Source organism: Pyxicephalus adspersus, chromosome 4, assembly GCF_032062135.1.
Source record: "Pyxicephalus adspersus chromosome 4, UCB_Pads_2.0, whole genome shotgun sequence".
In the NCBI taxonomy this organism is placed as follows: domain Eukaryota; kingdom Metazoa; phylum Chordata; class Amphibia; order Anura; family Pyxicephalidae; genus Pyxicephalus; species Pyxicephalus adspersus.
The window spans coordinates 79,004,939-79,028,514 of record NC_092861.1 but is presented as its reverse complement, the minus strand read 5'-3'; the positions used below and the strand labels follow the sequence as shown (position 1 = coordinate 79,028,514).

Here is a 23,576-nt window from a genome sequence, read left to right as displayed (position 1 = left end):
AATAATATTTTGGCAAGGAAATCCAGAGAATTGCCAAGAAGGTGGGCAATCCCAGTCAATGCTCCTGTTAAAAGTATACTTTAAAGGTTAGAGGGGAAAAGTCCACACATCTAGAAGCTGAAGGATGAATCATGGGACAGCTTTACTGCATTAGTAAAGAAGTAAAAAAAAAAAACGGGCTGGCCCTTAGTGGGGTGCCTTAGCCAAAAAGTTTGAAGATTTCTTCTGTATGGGTTGTGACCAAGAAGAAAACTCCAATATAAAATCATAATGATAACTATAACCAATGGAATTTAGTTATCCATACATATTTATTAGAACATATTTTTTGTATATTTGAAAATCATATTTGTCTGTATTGGGATGTAGATAATATATGTGTCAAAATTATTGTTTTAGTGTGCAATTTAATTTTTCCATACACCTTTGTTTGTTTAATGTACATGGCGATGTCAAACATTAGAATTGCAATAATGAAGCTAGAAAAATTATTTTTCACTTGGAATTTGAATCTCCAGACAAAAAAGATAAATTACCAATATGTTTAATAGCTAATGCTACTATCCAAAAACATATCACACATGCCACAAAACCCTTTGCAACCAATGTTTCTGAATAAGGCTGCAACTTTTGGTTACATGAGTTTTTGTCAAATTGTAGTGCAGGGGTGCCAAACTCTGGCCCGTGGGCCACATCTGGCCCGCAAAGTCCTTTTTTTTGGCCCCCAAAGGAATCCTAAATATGAATTGCACCTGGCCCACCACTGCATTGAAATAGCGCCGCTACTACAATTCCCGGCATCACTCGCGTCTATAGACCGGCAGCCTCTCTGCTTATGTGTGGCCCCGCATTGGACTGTTTTATAGACACAGGGAAGTGTAGTAGCGGTGCTATTTCAGTGAAGAGGGAGTTCCAGCCACTCATAACATTAGGCCCCGCATTGGACTGCATTTTCAGTTTCAAGTTTGGCCTGCGACTTTGTCTAAGTTTTTAATTTTCGCCCACTGTGTATTTCAGTTTGACACCCCTGTTGTAGTGTATGTAGATGAGCCTGCTACTCTCCAACATCTATTCTTTGATATAGATACAGATTAACTCTACACTGCATTTTCTGGCTCATTCATAAAATGAAAGCCATGTTACTAGGGCTGCAGTGTTCAATGAACTTACATCTGGTAATGTTGAAGAAAATCTTTTAATAATTTAAATAATATTATTGCAATTGAAAGGTCATACTTAGGCTTTAGGTCTTAACTTTCAACAGCCAGTCAAATACCGGTATTTACATGTTCCTAAAAGGAAATTAAAGTAAAAAAAAATCCCCACTGCTCTTAGGTATTTGCCCCACAATTTTTACTTCTAGGAACAAAGTAAGTGGAAAAAACTAACATACTTTCACTTTCATCTGCAGCCAGCACACACTAGTTCTGCTAATAGGACATTTTTAGTTTGATGTAGGACAGTGGGAGATAATCTAATTGCTAAGTGGAGGAATCTGTCAGACAAACAAACTGATCTTAACCAGAAAAATTTTTTTTTTAAGAGCTCCCCCTCAAAACAGCATATGATAGAATCATGCATAATGGCTGGTAACAGTACTAGAGACCTGCGAAATCGGGATATTGCATTTTTACAGAAAGAAGAAGACATTACTTTGGGACATAGGTGGAAATATGTGGGCAATAAGGAGCTGAGAGATTTTTTATACAATGTTATGACAGGCTGAAATTCTTTACTTCTGTAATTCCACTGTAATACTGAAAATGAAATAGCCCTTACTGACCTTTGTAGTATCAACCACCATGAAGCAATTCATTCTCAACATTCCCAGCAGAAGCACTAAAGTTGTGCCAGTCATTCTCTCAGGGAACTCAGCTCTCTTACATCCTTCTAATTTGTAATGCAAAGACTGACAACTTAAGTGCTAGTGCTTGGAACATTGAATGAATTGCCTTAAGTACATTTTAGGTTAAATGTTATTTGAGGCTCTAAAAGGCTATACAATTTAATTGTTCCTTACCATTAACACCACAATAGTAGTTGTCTCATCAGTAATGAAATGACCTTGTAGTGTTACGCCAAGCTCCCTGCCACCCCTTTGTCACATTTTGCACAGGTTTACCTGGTAGCCTGCCAACATCACACTGCCTCCAGCCTCCTCAAGCAGAGGCTTGTATACTTAGCAGCATCCAGGGTCTAGCTTCTTCATTATGCAAAAGAATTATTTCTTAGTTATTAAAAGACACTGGGACAGCATTACATACAGAGCTTTTATCACAGCAGCATGCCTATAATCATTGAAAACCCTAGTAGGTATTTTAATGGGGCATTGATGCTCGTCAAACACCGCAAATTACATTGTGCTGCCAGCCGAGGCTACACCCTTACACCCTAGGAACCATTTCCACGAACACCACAGAGCATAGGATGTGGTCACACAATTCTCATTCACCATGGTGACCGGCATTTGTGCATCCATAATATGAAAATAATACTGTCTTATCCAACAAAGCATCTATGATGGGTGGATTTACACATCTTGCAAAGGGATCTTCATTTGTAAATATTTGAAAGTGGATTATATGTAATGAAAATAATTAAAGTAGTGTCACCATGTTAAAATCTTTTCATGGTATTCTCATGTAACATGGAAAGTATTCTCAGGTTCCATTCCATAGCAGAGGTCATTCAAGTCAAAAAAGTTGCATTGAAGTGCCAGCACACACAAGGAAATGTATACATCCCAGACAATAGAAGTGTAAAATACTGTTTTCTACCGCGTTATAGACAACAAAAAAGAATGACATGAATTGGATCTATTGAAATAGTGACGTGTCAAGTGGTATTGTTAGGATACGTATTTTGTTGATCGGTGTCAATGACCTGATCTATTTAGACACATATTTCATTATACATACAGAAGCCTAATAGCAAAACATGTTTAAAACACTTTAAGCCCTCAAATGCCAGAGCCCTTTTCATACATTTTTGGTACACATTATATTTTTCACATTTTTTTGGACTAAATAGGATTAAAATAAGATAAGTATATTAAATTTTAAAGCCACTATAATTATCGCTGTTGCAATTTCCATATTTTGTATACCATTTGTATAACCCTGTAATAAATCTATATTTTCAGCAACAAATACATTACTTTGAACATGATCACATATTACATGTAAAAAACACAATCAAACTTTTTCTAAATTTGGAAACGTTGAGCAGAATGGTGTCAAACCAAGATAAGATAACTATGAATTTTTATGTGACTTTACACCCTTTACAGCTCATCAGTTTACAGGTAAGTGTAAATAATTGTCCTAAAATTATTCCAACCACTACAATGTGCATGGCCAGCTAAACCTAATATGTGTCACACACTGTTAGAGTAGGCAAAGGGTAACTGTCACCCTTTTTAAACCCATGTTGTATATCTGTTTTTACTATAGATAAGCAACCTTTGCTTTAGTTGTTAAGATTTTATCCAAATGTGTTTTAAGTCTGACAGAAATGTATAAGTGCCATGCAGAGAAAAAGAGAGTAGAAAGATTTGTCATTAAACTGAGTCACTTGTGTATGTAGGTGTCAAATTCAGTTTTGAGTTCAACAACAACAAGCTTTTAACACTAAAAAAGGAAACAATAAATGATAAATAAATTGAAATTGAAATATAAATAAATAAACAAGTAATGTGTACTAATTTACTACACATAGAGTTTAATATTAAAGGGGAACATAGCAGCATATCTGAGATCAGGGCTTTATTGCAGAAAGGAACAGGTAACAGGACAATTAACATTCTTACCTGTCTGATTGCCATTCTAAGCTATAAAAGAATGCTGAGTTGAGCATGCTGGCACATCCCAGCTTTCGCTGCAACTACTGGGGCTGAATGAACGTCATCACAGCCTGGCCAATCAAGGTGGATGAAGAATGAAAAAAATGAATTGAAAAAGGAAGAAGATGGTAGCACCCGCAATAGAACAGGGACAGAGTGCAATTAAATATACAATATACATGCAGCTGCAGTAAAAAAAAAATGTGTATTCATTACACAAACCACTCATTTAAGTTCATTGTCAAGCACTTTTTAAATTCCAACTGCTGAGAAAATATTAATACCTACATTGACATTCTTAGATAGGTCCACAACCATGGTATTTTCTAGTAATTGAACATTTTGTTTGATTGCTCTCTTGTCACCCCAGTGTTTTGGACTGACTTCAGTGCTGCCCACATTACATGTCTAAAAGCAAAGCAATGGGTCTATATTCCTGCCACAGCATCCATCTTTGGTTCAGATTATCATATGAAGGTCATCCTAATACCTATTACAATACACAGATAAAATAAACCAGAACCATACTGATAGACGCACAGTAACAAGTTTAGAATTGTACAGACACAGAAGCAGACAGGTGGAGAGCAACATTCCTATTCTCAAAAAAAACACATGAACAATTACACAAAGTTTATATTATTCATCTATCCAGTACTATCACATATAGACAAAAGTAATTAGACACAAATAAAAAGCTGTATAGTAAATAGAAATAATAGGACAATGACTCTACTCATGCTCCATCAATTAATGCTAGGTAAGTATCAACAGCACAAGGTGCATTTTGTGAAGAGCAGCTATTACTTACACACTAATGTGCTAGGTATCCCCTATGAGCTCTACTTATAAAACAGGGAAACAGACCATCTCTCAAACATCTCCTTGTGGGAATCTTCCAGGGCCATGTGTTTCAATACCAGAAATTGATTCCCACTTGGGAATATCTGAAGGAATGCCAGATTCCCCATTTTATAAATAGAGTCCTATGTAACTTTCTCTTGATGTTTTCTTCAATCAATATAACAATCAACATACAAATCAATCCTTTATGATCAAGTACAAGTATTAAATATACCAACCACCATTTGATCTGTTATACCATGGCTGAATATAACTGTTACTCGATAAACCCATCAATTAAAAAAAAACTTGACTAATCATTTTTTATTTTTCATTCTCCCAAATAATAATTGAAAATGTTTGATAAAACAGCACTTTTTTGATTGATTTGACATTTTTATCCTATCAATCATGAAATCAATAAAAAATATTGCATCGTATGATGCTGGCATTAGGCTATAAACACATGTATTTACATTAATCATCCTCAGACTGACTTAATGGGTAATGTGACTATGTAGCATTAGACATAATGGTGTCAATTAACAAAAGGAGAAAAAAGTTTGCTAAGCCTAGTGAACCCTCATTCACCTTATGTGCAGGGGGACAAAAAATATAGGAATTTCTCCTGCACATGATTGTATGACTTCTTTTATAAACAAACACAAAGAATAAGATGAACTCATTCATCTTTTCCGCATGGTAGAAAATCTCAGCAAAACAGTTCACAATCATTTTCCTGGATATGCTTTGTATGCATCTCCGGAGGATTTGGAAGCATGTGATTTTTTGTGACAATTGATAGATGCCTTGGCTTTTGATATAACGAAATGCTAAACTTATTTTTTTTTTAATTGAAAGCTTATTGGTAATATGACTATCATCAACATATATTTTCTGTATTATATAGGTGCATAGCTTTGGGTGAGATATCAGACTGTGAACTTCTGGGTAGTAATACATATAAACAGACACAATATATCTTATGATGGGTTTTGAATTGCACTGATGTTTTCAAAGAATTGAAAACGCATGGATGTGCTAGAGATAATGTTGCTTTTATATAAACATCAAAAGTTTTAGGATAAATGTGAAAATGTGAAAACTATTGATTTTGAATTATTTCCTCTGTGCTGCTGGAAGTGAAAAGGAGACAGCAGTGCAAGTGAGATGGCTGAGGGAGAGAAATGTGATAAAGGTCAGGGTAAGGCAAACAGTACTTTTTTATGTTTCTGCACTGAAATATAATATGAGAAAACTATGCAGAGCCATGTACTTTTTGTACACTGTGTTGTCTTGTATCAAATTTAAATTTGTTACAACTTTCATGTACATTACACCAATGATAACAAAAAAATGAAACATAATATCTGGCTTCATGGTATTGCAACAAGTGGTAGCTTCCAATCATAGTGAAAATATTACAAATGCTAAACAGGCATAGTGTAATAGTGGAGGAGGGATGCACTAATGGTGACATGGCCAGCTTTATATATATATATATATATATATATATATATATATAAATATATATATACGCATAGTATTATGGGGCTCTGGGCAAATATGAATTGAGGGCCCCAAATGCACAGCATTCTAGTTCACTGCATTCCCTGCAATTCTGACAGCTGGGGCCCTGGATAAGGGCTGATCAATTACCCTCTTTGCATTACTGCATAGTAATGATGACAGTTCCATATACATGTTGCATATATGCTGCATGTTTCTGTACCCAGCACCTGGTTTACCCCATCAAACCACTGGCCGCCAAACCTTGTAGCTCCAAAAGAATTGTATTATGTTAACTACAAAATGTGGTCACTGCTGATCACAGCAGACCATTGTAAAAATCACAGTCTTTGTATAAGATGCGAGATGCCTGTCAGTGTGATTGGTGCAGATCTGATTTACAGTGTGAGATACAAATCATTCAATCAGGATGCTGAGTATTATAGCGGATGGGTTGCAGTTTAACCCATTCCTCCCTGTAACCAGATCTGAAAGAGTTAAGCACAGACACTGGTCTTTTTATGACTGTGAGGAGGTGGAAGGGGCATCAGGCTGCACACCAGTTCTTTTTCTTCTGTTAGCAGGGAGAAGCAATTCAATCCAATGTGGTTTGAAACATGAGTAGGTCACTGTACACCATGATAAAATTCCCTAATCCCTGGGCCAAATTTCCCTGAGGAGGGCCTCCTCCTACCCCTTCACTTTCCAAGCTGACTTTTCCATTCCCACTCTCGTGTTTCCCTCTCCTTCATTTCTTTCATTTCCCCTACCTTAAAGCCTTGATACCCGATCTGTGGCCAGTGCTCAGATTTCAGTTTTTACAGCTTAGACCCTCTATTGCTGTATACATTCCTTTCTTTCTGCTCTGCACTGATTACTTACTAAGGCTTATTTTACACTAGCCCAGATGAAAGCTGTTCAGATGAAGGGAAACATAGCCAGGCTTTACTGAACATTACAGATATGAAACTGCACAAGAGCACATTGTGTCCTTCTTGTAACAAACTCTGTATCCACTATGTTATTAGTGCATTCTGAGACCCTGGGATGCATGAATCTAAAGATCTGCCTATGTATCATTGCTGCCTGTTCTCTGCAAGACCCACACATAGGGGTTTCTTTATAAAGCAGCATGTCTGACATTCACCAAGCATTCTCTGGTGGAGAATCAATTACTGCCATTGACTGCTTTTAAAATGGAATCTATAATGTGCATTCAGAAATCATCCCTCTTATTCCAACTGCAAAAAGTTACTGAAATCCTTAAATCTGATTGGTTGAGAGGTACATCTTAGCAGTAATAAATGTATATATATTAAAACCAAACTTGAGATCTCAAACTTTTGTAATTAATTTGCTGCTGCTGCTGTGTCTAGGAGTACACATGCTGCCCAGTAACACCAAAGTACCATGCAGTCTATAAACTGCTATAAAGTTGACTTTTTGAATACTATGGTGTAATTTTCCTCCTTACAATGTTGTTTTTGTTTCATCCCCACCAGTTCAGACAAACATCTGCTATGAAGAACAACTATCTCCCAAACCACTGAGAGTGCCTGCAGCCAAAATAAACAAAACAAACCCAGAGGATCCAGCACAGTCAGCCTTTATATCCAGCCAGGATAACATTTCACATGTTTTGATTAAAATTAGCTAATTTGTAATTCTAGACCCTATGTTAAAAGCTGCAATCCATATAGATCACATTAAGCGAGGGTCTGGGCGGCCAATGACAATGTGATAGATTTAGGCAGCTCTGGAGGGGGCGTGCATGGCTATAATTAACCATTTCAATTAATTCATAATGTTTTGTAACCAGGAATAATAATACAAGCTGGAAGACAATTCTCTCCAAGTAGGGGTATTCCTGAAAGGTGCACAAAAGCAATCATTCCCTGATCAGTAGGGACACATCAATGTTACAAAGTTAAGGCAAGCTGGGAATATCTGCAATTCATACCCAAGCCACACATGCTGCAATCTACAAATTGCTCCAATCACAGATCTGAATTATCAAGTTTGCTAAACAATAATAAATTAAATAATAAACAAGTATGTTTTGTTTGTTTTGAATAAAAATAATGTTTTTCTAAAATAGAAATATTTATTGTTCTACATATCTGCTGATCTCCTCCATTCCTCCTAGTGCCAAGGCATGCCTATGGTGCTGGCACCCCACACTTGTAATGTCCATGGAGTGACAACAATAGGGAGACAGTTGTCATGCTGTAACACGAAGCACCTTAATGCAAGAATTGATGGAAATGATAAGATAATTAGGAGATTAGGCTGGCTTGTGATTTCCTGTGTATACAGACAATATTGAAGTTATGTGATACAGGGATTCTCCAGTCGTGTGACTGAGGACAACCTCTGGGGCACATCTGGGTGACCATGGCAGTACATCGCCACTGCACAGAGCGGCGCCATGAGCAGAAAGTGACTTGTGTCACCTGGGCACAGACCAGATATGAATGTGAGGAGATCGCAGCACCAGCTAGCTGTCATCTCCCGGTGCCAGGCAGCAAGAAGTGAACGATCAAGAGGCATGGACGGCAATCACAGGACTTCACACGGTGTATGGAGGCGGGGCTGGCACAATACACACAATATGACATTTTCTGCCAATTCATCCATGCCAGGCACCTTACCTTCATCTCCTCATTGATCTCCCTTTTCACGGGGTGTGCAGGCTTCCTGCTCCTCTTATTTTCCGGGGGTCTCCCCTCTTTCTCCATTTCTGCCATGTCTTGTATACTTTGTGCGGATGCAATGGCTGCTGGAAGTAAAGTGTATTGGCAGCTGGGGGGGCAGGAAAGTGAAGTGGCGATTCCCCCGCTCGGTTTAGAGGTGAAACGCGTCGGGGATTGTGTGAGGCTGGGGGAGGGCACGGGATGCCAGGCTGCTGGGCTCAGGGTGCCCGGCTGTCAGGTCAGCCATCTTCTGCCTCTGTCTGCATTAGTCCTGCTGCCGCCGCCGCCGCTGCTGCTTGTTGCTTTGTGTATGTGTGAGTGTGTGTAGTCGGTGTGTGTACGTTTGTGTGACTGTACGGGAGAGGGAGGAGAGACAGAGACAGCTCCTTGTGTGGAACAGCAGAGGGGGTTAGCCCCGCCCAGACGGGAGAGAAGGGGCGGGGCCAAGAGATGCCACAATTCATTGCCCCTGTGTGAGGCTGGCCGTGCCTGGATTCCTTCTTACAGCCTGGGCACATCTGCCTATATAACGGGGGCCAGCCTCACACTATTCTACAGGTATATTCAGAGACAGGTGTACACCTCCACAGACAGGTGTGCACCGACATTAGTGACAGACACCTCCATAGATGTATAGCTTTATTAGCATGGGAGATGATGTCCTTCATGGGCAGGAGGGATATACTCACATACATACATATATATATATATTCATGGGAAAGATGTACAGCTTCACAGGAGCAAAGAACACCTTTATAAACAGGTAAGGGATAGGGGAGACTACACATCACACACACACACACACACACACACACACCTATTCATAAGAGGGATGTACAGTATACCTTCACAGGAACAAAAAGCATCTTCTTAGACAGGTGAGATGTACACCTTTGTAGAAGAGATCTACACCTCCATAGGTTGGAGAGATGCACATTAGTGGGGGGGGGGGGTGTACACCTTTACTTGAGAGGTATAGCATCCTTACAAAAGAGATGTACATCTTTATACACAGGTATGATGTACACCTTCATAAAAGAAATGTACACTTCCATAGATCAGAGAGATGTACACCTTGATGTGAGTGATGTATTTCTCCATAGGGAGAAAAGATGTACACCTTCATCGACAGGTGAGATGTACACCTCCACAGACAGTAGAAATCTGCACGTTTATAGCAATTGTACACCTCCCCAGACAGAAGAAATGTACATATTCATTGGAGAGATGTACACCTTTAAAGGAGTGATATACACCTTCATAGATAGATGAGATCTACACCTCTCTAGACAGGGGAGAAGTACACTTTCATTGAAGAGATATAAACCTCTTTAGACAGGGAATATTTACATCTTCATAAGAGAGATGTAAACTTCCATAGATAGGAGAGGTGTACACCTTCATGAACAGGTCAAATGAACACATTTCTGGAATAGATGTGTACCTCAATAAACAGGGTAGTTGTACACCTTCATAGACAGAAAAATGTACACCTCCACAAACAGTAGATATGTTGACATTCATAGTGGAAAATCACACCTTCACAGGAGCTATTAGCACCTTGGTAGATTCTTCATAGAAGAGATTTACACTTCCATTGGCAGGGGAGATTTACTTCTTAATAGTAGAGATGTACAACTTTATAGACAGCGGAATTTTGTACCTTCATATGACAGATGTACACCTCCATAACAGGAGAAATGTAAATATTCCTAGAAGAGATGTACACCTTAATATGAGGGATATACACTTCCACAGACCAGAGAGATGTACATAGTTATATACAGTTGACATGTACACCTTTATCCTGAGATGTACACCTTCAAAGACATTTAGATGTACCACCTTTTTAGGCAAGAAATGCATCCTTACAGAGGAGATGTACACCTTCATACACAGAAGATATGTACATATTCATTGGAGAGATATACATTTTCACAGGAGTGATAAACGCTTTCAAAGACAGGAGAAATGTACACCTTCATGTGAGAGATGTACACATCTACACAGGAGAGTTGTACACTGCCAAAGACAGAGTTAAAACCTTCATTAGGAAGTACGTTAGTGTACATTCCTCTTTTAATGGAGGAATGTACACCCCATAGATAGGAGAACTGTACACCTTCACCTGAGAGATGAACACCTTTAAGGTAAGCGGTGTACACCTCCATAGGGAGAAGGCTTGCACACCTTCATAGACAGGAGAGATGTACACCTTCATTTACTGAATATATGTACACCTCTATGAACCTCTATAAACAGGAGACATGTTAACCTCCATAGACAGGAGAGATGTACACCTTCAGAGACAGGAGATATGTAACCTTCCATAGACAGGAGATATGTACACCTCTATGGACAGGAGAGATGTACACCTTCATTTACAGAATATATGTACACCTCTATGGAGAGGAGACATGTAACCTTCCATTGACAGGAGAGATGTACACCTTCATTAACAGAAGATATGTACACCTCAATGGACAGGAGACATGTAACCTTCCATAGACAGGAGATATGTACACCTTCATTAACAGAAGATATGTACACCTCTATGGACAGGATACATGTACACCTCCATTGACAGGAGAGATGTACACCTTCGTTGGAGAGATTTACACTTTCACAGACAGGAGAGCTGAACTTTCACAGAAAGAAGAGCTTGTTTCATATCTGCCTGGGGTTCAACTATAAAGTAACATAGAGAATATCAGCTGCTAATATGATGTATCAAATCACTGCTAAAGTTGAAACATTGTAACATTTGTGGAAGGTTACAGCAAAACAATTGAAAGGTTCATTCTTTTTTGTACACGTGGAGGTCAGCATACTTGTCCTAAATATCCAGCTGTTTTATAAACACACAAAACAACAAATTAATGATGCAAAAAGTAGATGTGGATATGTGTGCTAGTTGTAAGCATGGATGTGCTGCTGACAAAGGCAGGAGTCACCTATTAGTGCCATGGCAGAGCAGGCTGTATGCTCTATGTGACAGCTGGATAGAGAGGAGGGAGTGATGAGCAGACGTGCTGAGCATACTAAGGTGCTCGGTCACACAGCTACTGATGAGGAGGATGATAAGGCATGGTGCAGGGTGATGCTCATTCCAGCCAGCTAGCACTAATGGACAGGGGAGGGATGGGGACATTTCCCTGTCACTATGGTAGCAGCTTTTACCATGAAACATTTAACAATCACAGCCACAGAAACGTCAAATCTGATACATTTAATAGTTTCCATTCAGCGCAGCTATAAATATAGTTAGTGCATTATTGACAATAACAGCTGGCCAGTAATACAATGATATTATTCCTTTATTCAATTTATGTTACAGCTACTTGTCATGAACACAACACAATAACTATAAGATGTGATGAAACAACGCCCTAATATAATACACTTTTATGTAGGAGCACTGCTGGCCTGATGATTGCACACTGGGCGATGGGTGTACGACCAGGTCATGGATCAATATCTCCCACCATCCATCGACCAGCTCCATTCTTCACCCAACTCTGACCACCAACAGCAGGGGAGCTCAACATACTTTGTTTTATTATTAGTGGCCCGAATGGGGGAAAAGTAGCATTTTATTATTAATATTATTATTATTATTATTAATAATAATAAACAGGATTTTTTTAGCACCAACATATTACTTAGCGCTGTACATTAAATAGGGGTTGCAAATGACAGATGAATAACAAGAGGAGAAGACCCTTCCCGAAGAGCTTACAATCTAGGAGGTGGGGGAAGTAACACAAAACAGGAGGGGAGATATATGTAGTGGTGGGAAATAGTGACAGTTTCAAAAGACAGAAGAAGATGGGTAGGAAAGATTGAAAAAATGCATGCGCAGTGAGATCGGCAATTTTTTTTTTCATCCTACGTCACCCGATCATGCACCTGGGTCGGGTGATGTAGGATGAAGAACCTGGAAGAAGAGGAGAAGATGGCTGCGCCCGGGGCACCGGCTCCGGGACGGATGTCGGGACGACGCGGGACCTGATGCCAGACAACCCCGGATGGATCAGACTGGCCTGGAAGATTGAAGATAATGTGATATTTTTTTTTTTGGATGTTGTCTTTTGGTAAGGTCATATTTGTGGCATTTTTTGTGTTTATTGCTGTTAGATCTAATATTTAGAACAGACGTTTTATACACAAAGCTCTCTATGATGTATAGACTTGTATAGAAAAAAGTACTATTGAAAACATTTTTCCTGGATAAATTCATTATTTTCCTTACCTGGTAATGCAAGTTATACTCATTGGAATTCTTCATGCAGGTCCCCTGCCCTCACCTTTTCTGGGTGCAGGGGGATCAGCTCTGGATCCTGAGAGAACTCCGCTCCTGGACAGTTAATAGAATGTGCCACCTTTCATGTTTTTACATATGGCACAGGTATGTATTTTCCCTATAAACCTTGTGCTATAATGTGTCCTTTTTTTTTCAACTCAGAAAGTCGGGAAGTGATGTATAAAAGTGTATGGAAACACGATTAATCATATAAGTTTTAACAAGGTAATGGGATTTTAAATAACATTTTCAGTCTTTGTTTTCCAGTTGTTGGGGCTTCCAACAGAGACTACAAGTGGCCATTTTTACACACATCATGCAAACATAATACAATGGTGTTACCATCAGAAAATCTCCCCTAAGACATGCCATGCAGCTAGGGGTGTGCCACAATTTATAAAAAATGTCAGAGAGAAATCAGCAACTCTGAAATGCAACAATAGAAGACTTACAACTCTCAGCTTCATCCATAATCCTTGTTCAGGTTGTGTGACAGCAACTTCAGTAAAAATGTCTTTACACCACCATTGCCAAGGTGAGGAAAGACCCATAATGCCACCAATCTAGACTGTAGAAAAAAAGGAGGTTTAGGGTTTTTGTTAATTTGTTAATTCTGAACAGTGGCGAATGGTTTAAAAGTTATGCCTGATGTTTCTAAATTAAAATGTTCATTAAAGATGAATGTGGCTATATACCAAATACATGGGCAAATACATGGGCAAACACATGGGCAAACACATGGGCAAACACATGGGCAAATATGGGCAGCATGGTGGCTCAGGGGTTAGTACTCCTGCCTTTGCAGCACTAGGTCCCAGGTTACAATCTCAGCCAGGACATTAGCTGCATGGAGTTTGCAGGTTCTCCATGTGCCCGTGTGGGTATCCTCCCACATCACAAAATATGCCTTAAGGTTCTTTTGGCTTCTCCCCAAAATTGACCTTAGACTGTATTAATGACATATGACTATGTTAGGGACATTGGATTGTGAGCTCATTTGAGGGACAGTTAGTGACATGACTATGGACTTTGTACAGAACTGTGTAAATATATAAATACTGTGTAATAATACATGTAAAATGGTTAATGTCTATCCATGTGTGGTCTCCCTGTTGTAGCGTTGAGCTGGGCTAATCTGGTTGGAGAGTTCTTGATTCAATTACTGTTGCTGACTTTGCCTGTTTGGCCAGTTTATGCTGCCTGAACTGACCCCAACTCGGTTTGTGTTTTACCCCTGTGTATATTGTCTGGTGGATGGATTATCTGTTATGATCTCAGGCTCTTAATTCTGGACTTGTCCATTGAAATCAGGATACTTCTTTATGTGGGCTCCTGGTCAGCTGCCAGCTCATCTCCAGACACCATCTTTGTGCACTAATTCCTGGGGCAACCGAGTGGTGGGAGACGCAACCAGTCTCCTGAGGCCTACCAAAGGCAAAGACTGCGGCGTAGATTGGGGGACTGGTGTCTGGGGAGTATTGGTGTTGACCAAGGCCCTACACTGCCTTTTTGTATGCAGTTTGTGATTTTTATTTCTTAGTTATTCACTCAAAAGTATTTCCTCATCAATAAGAGTACCTATAGCACAACCATACACCCTATACATATAGCAAACTAAGCGTACACAACAAATCCTAAAAGGTTATAGTTAACAGATTCTGCTGAAAACCCTCAAGGATGTTGTGACACAGGTATTAAAAGCGATAAGCTTTGTGCCAGAAGTCAAGCTGTAAAAGCTATCTACAAGCTATTATAAGATTTGCAAATCAACTAAACTTGCCAACTAAACTTACAATAGGTACCAATAAATGTAAGCAACACATCTATTTAAAAGCAGATGAATAAATAACAGAAAGGGTGAAAAGATGCACAAAATAAATGAATACCTTCAATAGGTTTGATGAATGCCTACTATATTAAAAGGGGAACATGTACATTTTTACATGCATTATAAGATGTTTCAATATGTATTACAAACAAATCAGTGTAGAATAAAAATCTAAAGTAGTTTTAAAAAAATCACTTTCCAGATCATATCTGCATACTGGGGGACAGGTAAAAATGACACTAAACACATGCATTTCAGTAAGTGGTAACACATGCACATTTGGATATGTTTACTTAAAATCTGATCAATATATGATCATTTGATCTATATACTTAGAACACCAATGGAAAAAAAATATTAGAAGATCAGTACCTCAAAAATATAGTATACAAGCTTTTTTCACAGTAAAAAAAAGACAAAATTTTGGTGTGAATTGTTTCTCCAGGAAAAAATAAAAAATAAAAAGTAGACATTTAGTGCCTGATTTAATAAAGCTCTCACACACAATAATATTGAGTGAATATTTTCAAAGTATATCAGCTTCAATATGTTATTGCACACGTGCTACTGTAATGGGGTAACAATGTATCCCGGATAGCCATGTTTACTATGCACCTGCAGATTCCTGCATAGTCACTGCTAAGTCCAAGGAGACCCTAAACCAAATACATAAATTACAAAACAAATTCATAAAATACAAATAATAGAAACTAAGGTACTCATAACAAGTATATTATACTATCTGGCCACATCAGCATGTAAGTTAATCATGCAAAAAAGTCAAATCTGTTTGCAGGGTTTAGGTCCTGTTGGTGCTTACCACCAAGTTGGTTAATGCTTTGGGCTCTATTTATAAAACAGGCAATATGACATTCCTTCATGGGAATCAATTACTGAAATTCAAACACATGGATCTGGAAGATTCCCTCAAGGGTTGTTTCCAAATGTTTGAAGGAATGTTTGATTCCCTGTTTTCTTCCCTTGTTTTTTATTTCTATATTTAAAAAGCAAGCAATGTTGTATTTGCATATTGTATTAACCTATTTAACCTTGATTGCCTTGCATGTTTAATGTGTACAACACATTTAATCCGATGTTGATATTAGAAGAATATTGCTTTTTGATAAAAATTGTATAATTTGTAGTAATAAACTAATGTTTTGTTGAGCACCATTAACAAAGCAGCACTACCAACAGAAAGATAGAGGATTCCAGAAATAAAAAGAAATATTTAGAAAAATAAACAAACTGATTGATGAAATATGTTGCAAGTTTGGTGCAGATTGGTGCTTGATAGTGCCTTTCATCATTTTACTTTCAGACCTATGGTAAAATTTTCCTATTTGAATAGCATAGAGGCGAGGGCAATATTACCTTGCAGCCATTATCTTAGCACAGGCTTACCATACTTACCAACATGTCTGAATCCAAGGCATCAACAGCCTTGAACATCTTGGTCATCACAGGTTCATCCACTGCAAATCAATAGACAGGTCCTCCAAATATACAAGAATTTATAGCCTTGCTTATTCTTCTGAATTTCCTGCTGTCCTACATCATGCCTGAAGATCCTTAATAGTAACAAGGTATCAAATCAAAAGCTGGACTTGAGCATCTTCTTTACATTGCCACATAAATGCCAGCACTTTCTTGAATATTTAAAAAAACATTGGTTATTATACCATTTTTCCAACTGTTGGCTCTGGTTGGTTTTTTAAAGCTTCTCAGTAATTGACAATTGTCACTTGTCATCTGCCACAAACAAGATGCCAAGATAGAAACACTCCTTATAATAATTGTTGTGTAGTTTTCCATTATATATATATATATATATATATATATATAGTATATTGCGGTTTTGCAGCATGGGATTTCTTTGCATAAGAAAGTGTTAAATGAACTTGTTAATCTATTATGTGAAAACTATTTGTTATCATGAGGCCAGATGAGCATTTTAGGAAGTGCAAAATCCCCTAAGAATGTGCAGACTCTCTTGGTCATGCCTGAGACCTTTTCCATACCTATGAATTAATGATGTGAAAACTTGTATCCTAAATACTTGTACAGATGGCAGGTAGATGTCAGTTGCTGGAAATCTTTTGTTAATGTTTCCAATGAACAAATGAGCACCGTACACACAGCACCATTCTTTTCAGTGGGGAGGGGAGAACAAGTGAGCAGCACCTTGCTCCCCTGTATAGGTGTGCACAATATTTCTTCCAAATCGCAACAGCAGATTGATGAACAACGTTGAGGGAACTCTGTACATGAGTCAGATCTTTACCCAAGATGAGAATGACAGTTTGGCCATAATTATCTGATGTGTAGATGAAGCTTGAGTCTTAAGTGTCTATCCTAAATCTTATGAAGGTGGTTTGCGTTGAGTCTAATATTTTAAAAACAAAAAGCAGTATCGTTTGTTGTTAAGTTGCTCACTTTAGTAGCAACACTGGATTAGATAATATTTTCTTTTTTGGTTAGATGTCATGGCAGATGGTTATCATAGACTCTTTGTTGTTATCCTTAATTTAGTCCCATGTACTGTCCACCATTACACTATTATCAACATAAACTAAACCAGAGTGCATTAATTAGTGTTACTTATTCAAAAATCAGAAGCTGTGGCCCCTGAACACTCTCAACAAAAAAACACTCTGGGCTACCTTGAGAGGAAGTACCTAGCTACTGGTACTGAGAAAATTCTGATATCAAGTAGCAAAGATTATAGGCATTTATTAGTTACTTGGGCAATACAGCATAATTTAGGCACAATATGAAACATATTCTAGTTTGCACATCTGTAATTACACATCTGTTTCTTTCCTTACTTCCATCAATACTTGACACTAATGACTAGTTGGGGCTTAGTTTAGTAAGGCGTGGACAGTTCAAACTCACAATTCTAGAAGTTTGGTGGGCTGTCTGAGATATTACTGGTCCGTATACTCTATGCAATATACAGTGGCTGCAAATGTATTCCAATGTAAATATAAAATATCCTGCCTGTTTCCTAGAGCCCTTGTATGAATTATATGTCATTATGAGTCATATGAAAGTCATACGTCATCTTTTCCACTCCTGAATTTTCATTTAGACATTTAGTCAAAACCTACATTTCCACTTCACTGACATGAAGGTAAAGGTTCTGCACCTGTGCCTGCTACTTAAATCAGTGACAGTGCAACTTATGCTGAAGCTAAGCAGGTATCTGTTCTATTGCATCATGGGAAATAGGTTTTATTCCAAAACATTGTTTTCTGTGTATTTGAGGGAAAATATATTTTTTGACAAAAAAAAATGTGCCAAGCATATGTATATGTTGTACATTGTGCAATTAATTGATATTGTATGTTTAAATACAATAACAGTACAATACAATACAATAAATGCAAAGTGAATGCAAATACAGATAAAAATGCAGCAGTATTCAAAAGTGTGCATGATATATATATATATATATATAAAAGAGTAGCAGTTTTGTCAGATATGGGAAACCAAGAGAGCTGGAAGCTTGTGAGATCAATCCAGTGCAGCACCTATTCCAATATAAGGGCCATATTACAGATGCTGGCAACTTGGTGCCAGAATCAGGATCATCAGGATCATTTTAGACATTAAATTGAAACATTTGAGAACCATCATTGCGCAGGTGCTTGCATGTTTGGGTTAGGGTTGCATTTGTTTGCAGCATGTTGCTGAATCTGTGATGTAGCTTTTGGCTGCCCTTTTAGCAGCTACCCACCTTCATTGATCTGAACTGACTTTCTAATCAAGATGAACAGTGGCAAAACATAGCTATATGCAGTGGTATTGAAGTTTTTGATGCAGGATGAGCGATTGCCCATAATCCCTAATGGTGCAGGGAATCGCAATTGCACTCAATCACATGACACATTCCTATTGACTGATTGGCTGTAATTGACTCTAAGACTGCTCTTGGCCATGATTAGGAACACCCTGTTTTGGCTGTGTGGTTTAAAAAAAAAAAAAAAAGGGAAAGACAGGCATTTTTTAGGCAATTGTGTGTGTATTCAGTATACCTTGAAACGTATGCGTACAAATTTCCATCAAATGTCACATTATTGGTACATATACACTGGTTGTTGAGTCATAAGCATGCGAGCCCCTTTATGATCCATTTGTCCAGGCTGCGGCAGAGCGATTTGTATTTTATCTTACTGTATATGTACCAATAATGCGACATTTGATGTAAATTTATGCGCATAGGTTTCAAGGTATACTGAATACACATGTTTGACAACTGCCTAAAAAAAAAACATGCTCTAATTGGGGTTGGCAGCGTTTACACTCATTAGATTTGGTGGGGCCACTTACCTTTCTCCTTATATTTGACAACTGTGTGGTTTACCTAGTCTCTATGGAAATGCCCCCTAGTTAGCAAGGCTACCAACCTGGCTCCTACGGATTGATTCATTGGACCGCATTTATTAAAGCTTTCCAAGGCTGGAAAGGATACACTTTCATCGGTTAACCTGGGTGATCAAGCAAACCACCAAATGGATTTCTAAAAAGCCATTTACTACTTGTTAGCAAATGGTTTCATTCCTGAGCCTGATCCATTCCAGGTTTGCTGGATCACCCAGGTTCACTGATGAAAGTGTATCGTCTCCAGCCTTGGAGAGCTTTATTAAATCAGTTCCATTGTGAGCATCTACATATGTTATAGACTATAACATATACACTCTTCAAAATTAGACTTATTACAAGTAAATGTAAGTGTGATCCTCACAAGTTTCATCACATATAGACTACAAACTAATAGGACTTCAGCCACAATTGTCATGATTGCCCCACACTACAATATGGAAAAATGATACTTTAAATGGGTACATTAGAATGACAAGGTATTTTAAAATGTTAGCATGCAATGAGTCTGATTGTATCCTGAAAACATCAATTGCACTTTTAATATAGCATGTTAGGCCCCAACTAACTTCAGGGATTTCTGTATGCTTCAGTTAGAAACATAGGAAACTAACACTGCCAAGTATGTATAATCTATTCAGAGTTTGGGATACACTTTAAGGCTAAATACACATATTTTAACCCTGAAAAACTTAGCTGAACAATATCATGTTTGGCAGGGATTTAGTAAGTTACAACAATCTTCTCTAGAGCTCAGCCCAGTGGTCTCTCAAAGCTTTCTAATTGCCTTTTAAAGCTCCCTAAATGTCTGTTTATGCCTCTTAAAGATAGAACCAGCACTATCATTAATATCTGCATTCAGCACTTAAAGACTGGAATTAAAGGGTTCTTATAAGACTTTAAGGAAGCTTTGTGATTTTGAAATGTTTTACCTATTGCAGAATGTATCACTTTTCAAACTAGTATTTGCAAAATTGGATTTAAAAATACTATGTATAAAATGTATACTTAGCTTAAGAACTAAAAAAGGTGCCCTTTCTATTAGAAAGAGAATAAAAGGACGTTAGGAAAACAGTAATGTGGCGACCAGATGATGTATGCATGACTGGCTCATCATCTGAAATCTGCAGACAACTTAGGACTTAAACTTTCACACTTTTGCAATGTGGTATTACACATGTTACATCAATGTGTGGAAATGAGCATTTTGCTTGTTGGTTCACAGAGACGCCATTCATCTTAATTGCACCCAGACACACATTGGCAATGGATGTGCTTTACAGCTCACTACAACACACAAGGCATGTTAACACGTGAAATAACACAACAGTGTGAACCCAACCTTAGACCTAGTAAAGCATGAATTTTTAAGAATAGAAATTTTACATTTATCCACTAGAAGCCATAAATCGCACAGAAACTCAGATGATTTACAGAATAACTGTTCTCTCCTGGATACATTAAGCAGGGACCTTCCACTGATTGGAACATACTCCATAATCCATGACATCCATCCTGAAAGGTTGGGTCAATCAACAACAGCTGAAGCTCACTCAGAAAGGAAGCTAGAGTTTAAATAGTAAACTTTGCACCAGTACAGCTAATAAGAGTGTATGTATGCACACATGCAGCATGTATGTGCACAAGCGCACCTTTGCATTTGGATGCACGCACAGATGCGCCATGTTCAGAGATAAGTACAATCTTCAGTCAGCTTGCACATTCTTTTCTTTTAGCATCCTACAAACTGAATAGATACTGAAGTGCATTGTTTCTGAAGCTGCATGCCATAATACAATTATTTCAGGTAGTCTTTTGCACTGCGAGAGCGCTGAATTGGGAACAAACATGACCAAAATGGTCTCCAGTGCCCCCAGTTGTATATATTTTGTATACTTGTTTGGTTTAAAAAAAATATAGTAAACTAGCTTTGCAGGACTTCTTAAAGATATAATTGGCATAGATCTACTCCAGGTTATATATTTCATACATGTTGAAAACAACAGGTAAAGATGCATCCCAATCTTGCAAAAAAACAAAATGTCAGAACACTGAGATTTACTATGTAAAATAACTCAACCAAGCTTTCTAGCAATTTATTTGGCAACATAAAACTATCCGCTGAAACACAAATGAGGCATACATTTGCCCAACCTTAGGGCATACAATTTGGCTTGTATACTTTGCTATGTTTTAGACTGGATCAGCTCCGCTTCCATTATTTCCATTTACTACAACTTCTCTTTAGAATTTGTGATTACTGCATATTTTACTCCAGCGTAAAACAACTAAACTTCTAAAAGAGGTTTCAAAACCCAGTGGACCCACATCTAGAATTTGGCAGCCAAATGATGAATCAGGAAAAATTGTCTCTTTAGCCCAACAACCATCTTTTCAAAGTCTATATTATATTTTTTTTGGAAAAAAAAACGGAAACTGAAAACAAAAAGCAGATATATACAAATGTTGAGTGTACGTGGACAAAGGTACATAGAATTGCACTATAAAGTGTTAGGTCGTAATATGGTTTCAATTTGTACTATTATTTGTATTGTGATTTTAGCAGAGTGGAACTTAGTATACTTAGTAAATATATTAACATTAAACAGACAGCGGGAGTAGTTATGAATTAATGTAAAAGTAAACATTAAGCAACAAAACATTTACATTTTTTACATCATTTACACCTTTTTCTTCATGCAGACTGATAACATTATGTTATTGATAAATCGTGTTATGTATACTTAACAATGGGAAACAAAATGACAGGTGTCTAGAATCACAACTCAACTCACACAAGATTTGCAATAGGGATTTAGAAATGAAGTGCTTGGAATAAAGCTGTTACCATAGATGGGAAAATGTTTTGATTTTTCTATTGAAAAACATGCCCGATAGATATGTTAGTGTAAACTTCTATGTACTATTCATTATTTAGGATAATGTTTAGCTTTTTTGTAATATTTATTTATGATGTTTAGGATATGTTTAGTATATACATTTTATATACACAATCTTAAGGCAGCAGATGGTGTGTGAGAGTCTACCACCTGCATGTTGTGTTCTAGTCTTCACTTATGCTTAAAGCGAAACTAAACTCGTTGGTGGGGGGTGTGCTTCTGCCATAATCAGCAAGTGTGCGCAGCATACTTTCCAATTACAGCTTATACTTCGCTTGTAATGTGGCCCTTCAGACATGATAGATCCAGAACCTGTCATCGCTGCAGGGATGGGTGCCGCCATCTTTACCTGTTTATTGAATGGATGATGTAACTCCTGTGCATGCAGAATTTACATTATCCCCGTTGGCTGGCTCTGTGTGCAGCGCCACCACACATAGAGCTGCTGTGTAGTTTGCAGCAGAAACAAAAAGCCACATTGCATGATTTTTTTGTCAAATAGTACTAGCTACTGGTGCTTTTTCTTTCCTCAGTTTAGGTAAGCGTTAAGGTTATGTTCAGACATGCGGTAAACTAAAGGGGGTTCTCTGCTTTATAACTGCAACTGTATTGCATCAATATCTGAAGAATACAAAACCAAACAATAACAAAATGCATGCTAGTGTGTGCATGATGGGCACGTGTTGCTGTGCATTACGACTGAAAGATGAGTGAATAAGTGCTGTACACACAGCTCTGTCCTATTCCTTGGAGGGGGGAGAGCGAGCAAACAGCACCCCCCTGCCCTCTCCTCCCTTCACTTCGATTGCAGTCCTTTGTCTTCTGACATTCATGGATGCGCCAGGATGGATTCATGAACGATGTTGTACGGCCTCTGTACACATGTCAGATTCACATCCAAGACAAGCCCTGCATCCGGTATCGGCCAAGAATCATCTGACGTGTAAACATAGCCTTAGGTAACACAGTCCAACTCCGATGGTGTGAACAAACCTTTTGAGAGAGATCTGAGTTCCTAAATGAACAGCTATTGTACAGCTTTCAAAGGGTTTTTCACACCACCTACATTGAGATTTGTTGTGCAATGTGTTCCTAACACTACAGACCAAACAGCAGTATTAAGAAAAATTACAATTTTCTGCTGTTTTGCACTGTTTTTCTTTGCAGCCCACTGCAAGTAGGCTAACAAAAAGCCTAATTCCGGCTATTTTGGCTTTTTCTTCAAATGTGGGAGAAAGATCTCAAGACAATGTGCCTCCAAGCTAAGGAAGAA

At 38.1% G+C, this 23,576-nt stretch overlaps 1 protein-coding gene across 1 annotated transcript in view; it reads right to left on the bottom strand.

Annotated features, from left to right (window-relative positions):
• Positions 1 to 9,233, bottom strand: part of SOBP (sine oculis binding protein homolog) — a 91,674-nt gene extending 82,441 nt beyond the window's left edge. The window contains exon 1 of the mRNA XM_072408723.1: positions 8,845 to 9,233. Coding sequence (XP_072264824.1) covers positions 8,845 to 8,940 — 96 coding nt within the window. The 5' untranslated portion in view covers positions 8,941 to 9,233. The remainder of the gene's footprint in view (positions 1 to 8,844) is intronic.
• Between the last annotated feature and the right edge of the window lie 14,343 nt (positions 9,234 to 23,576).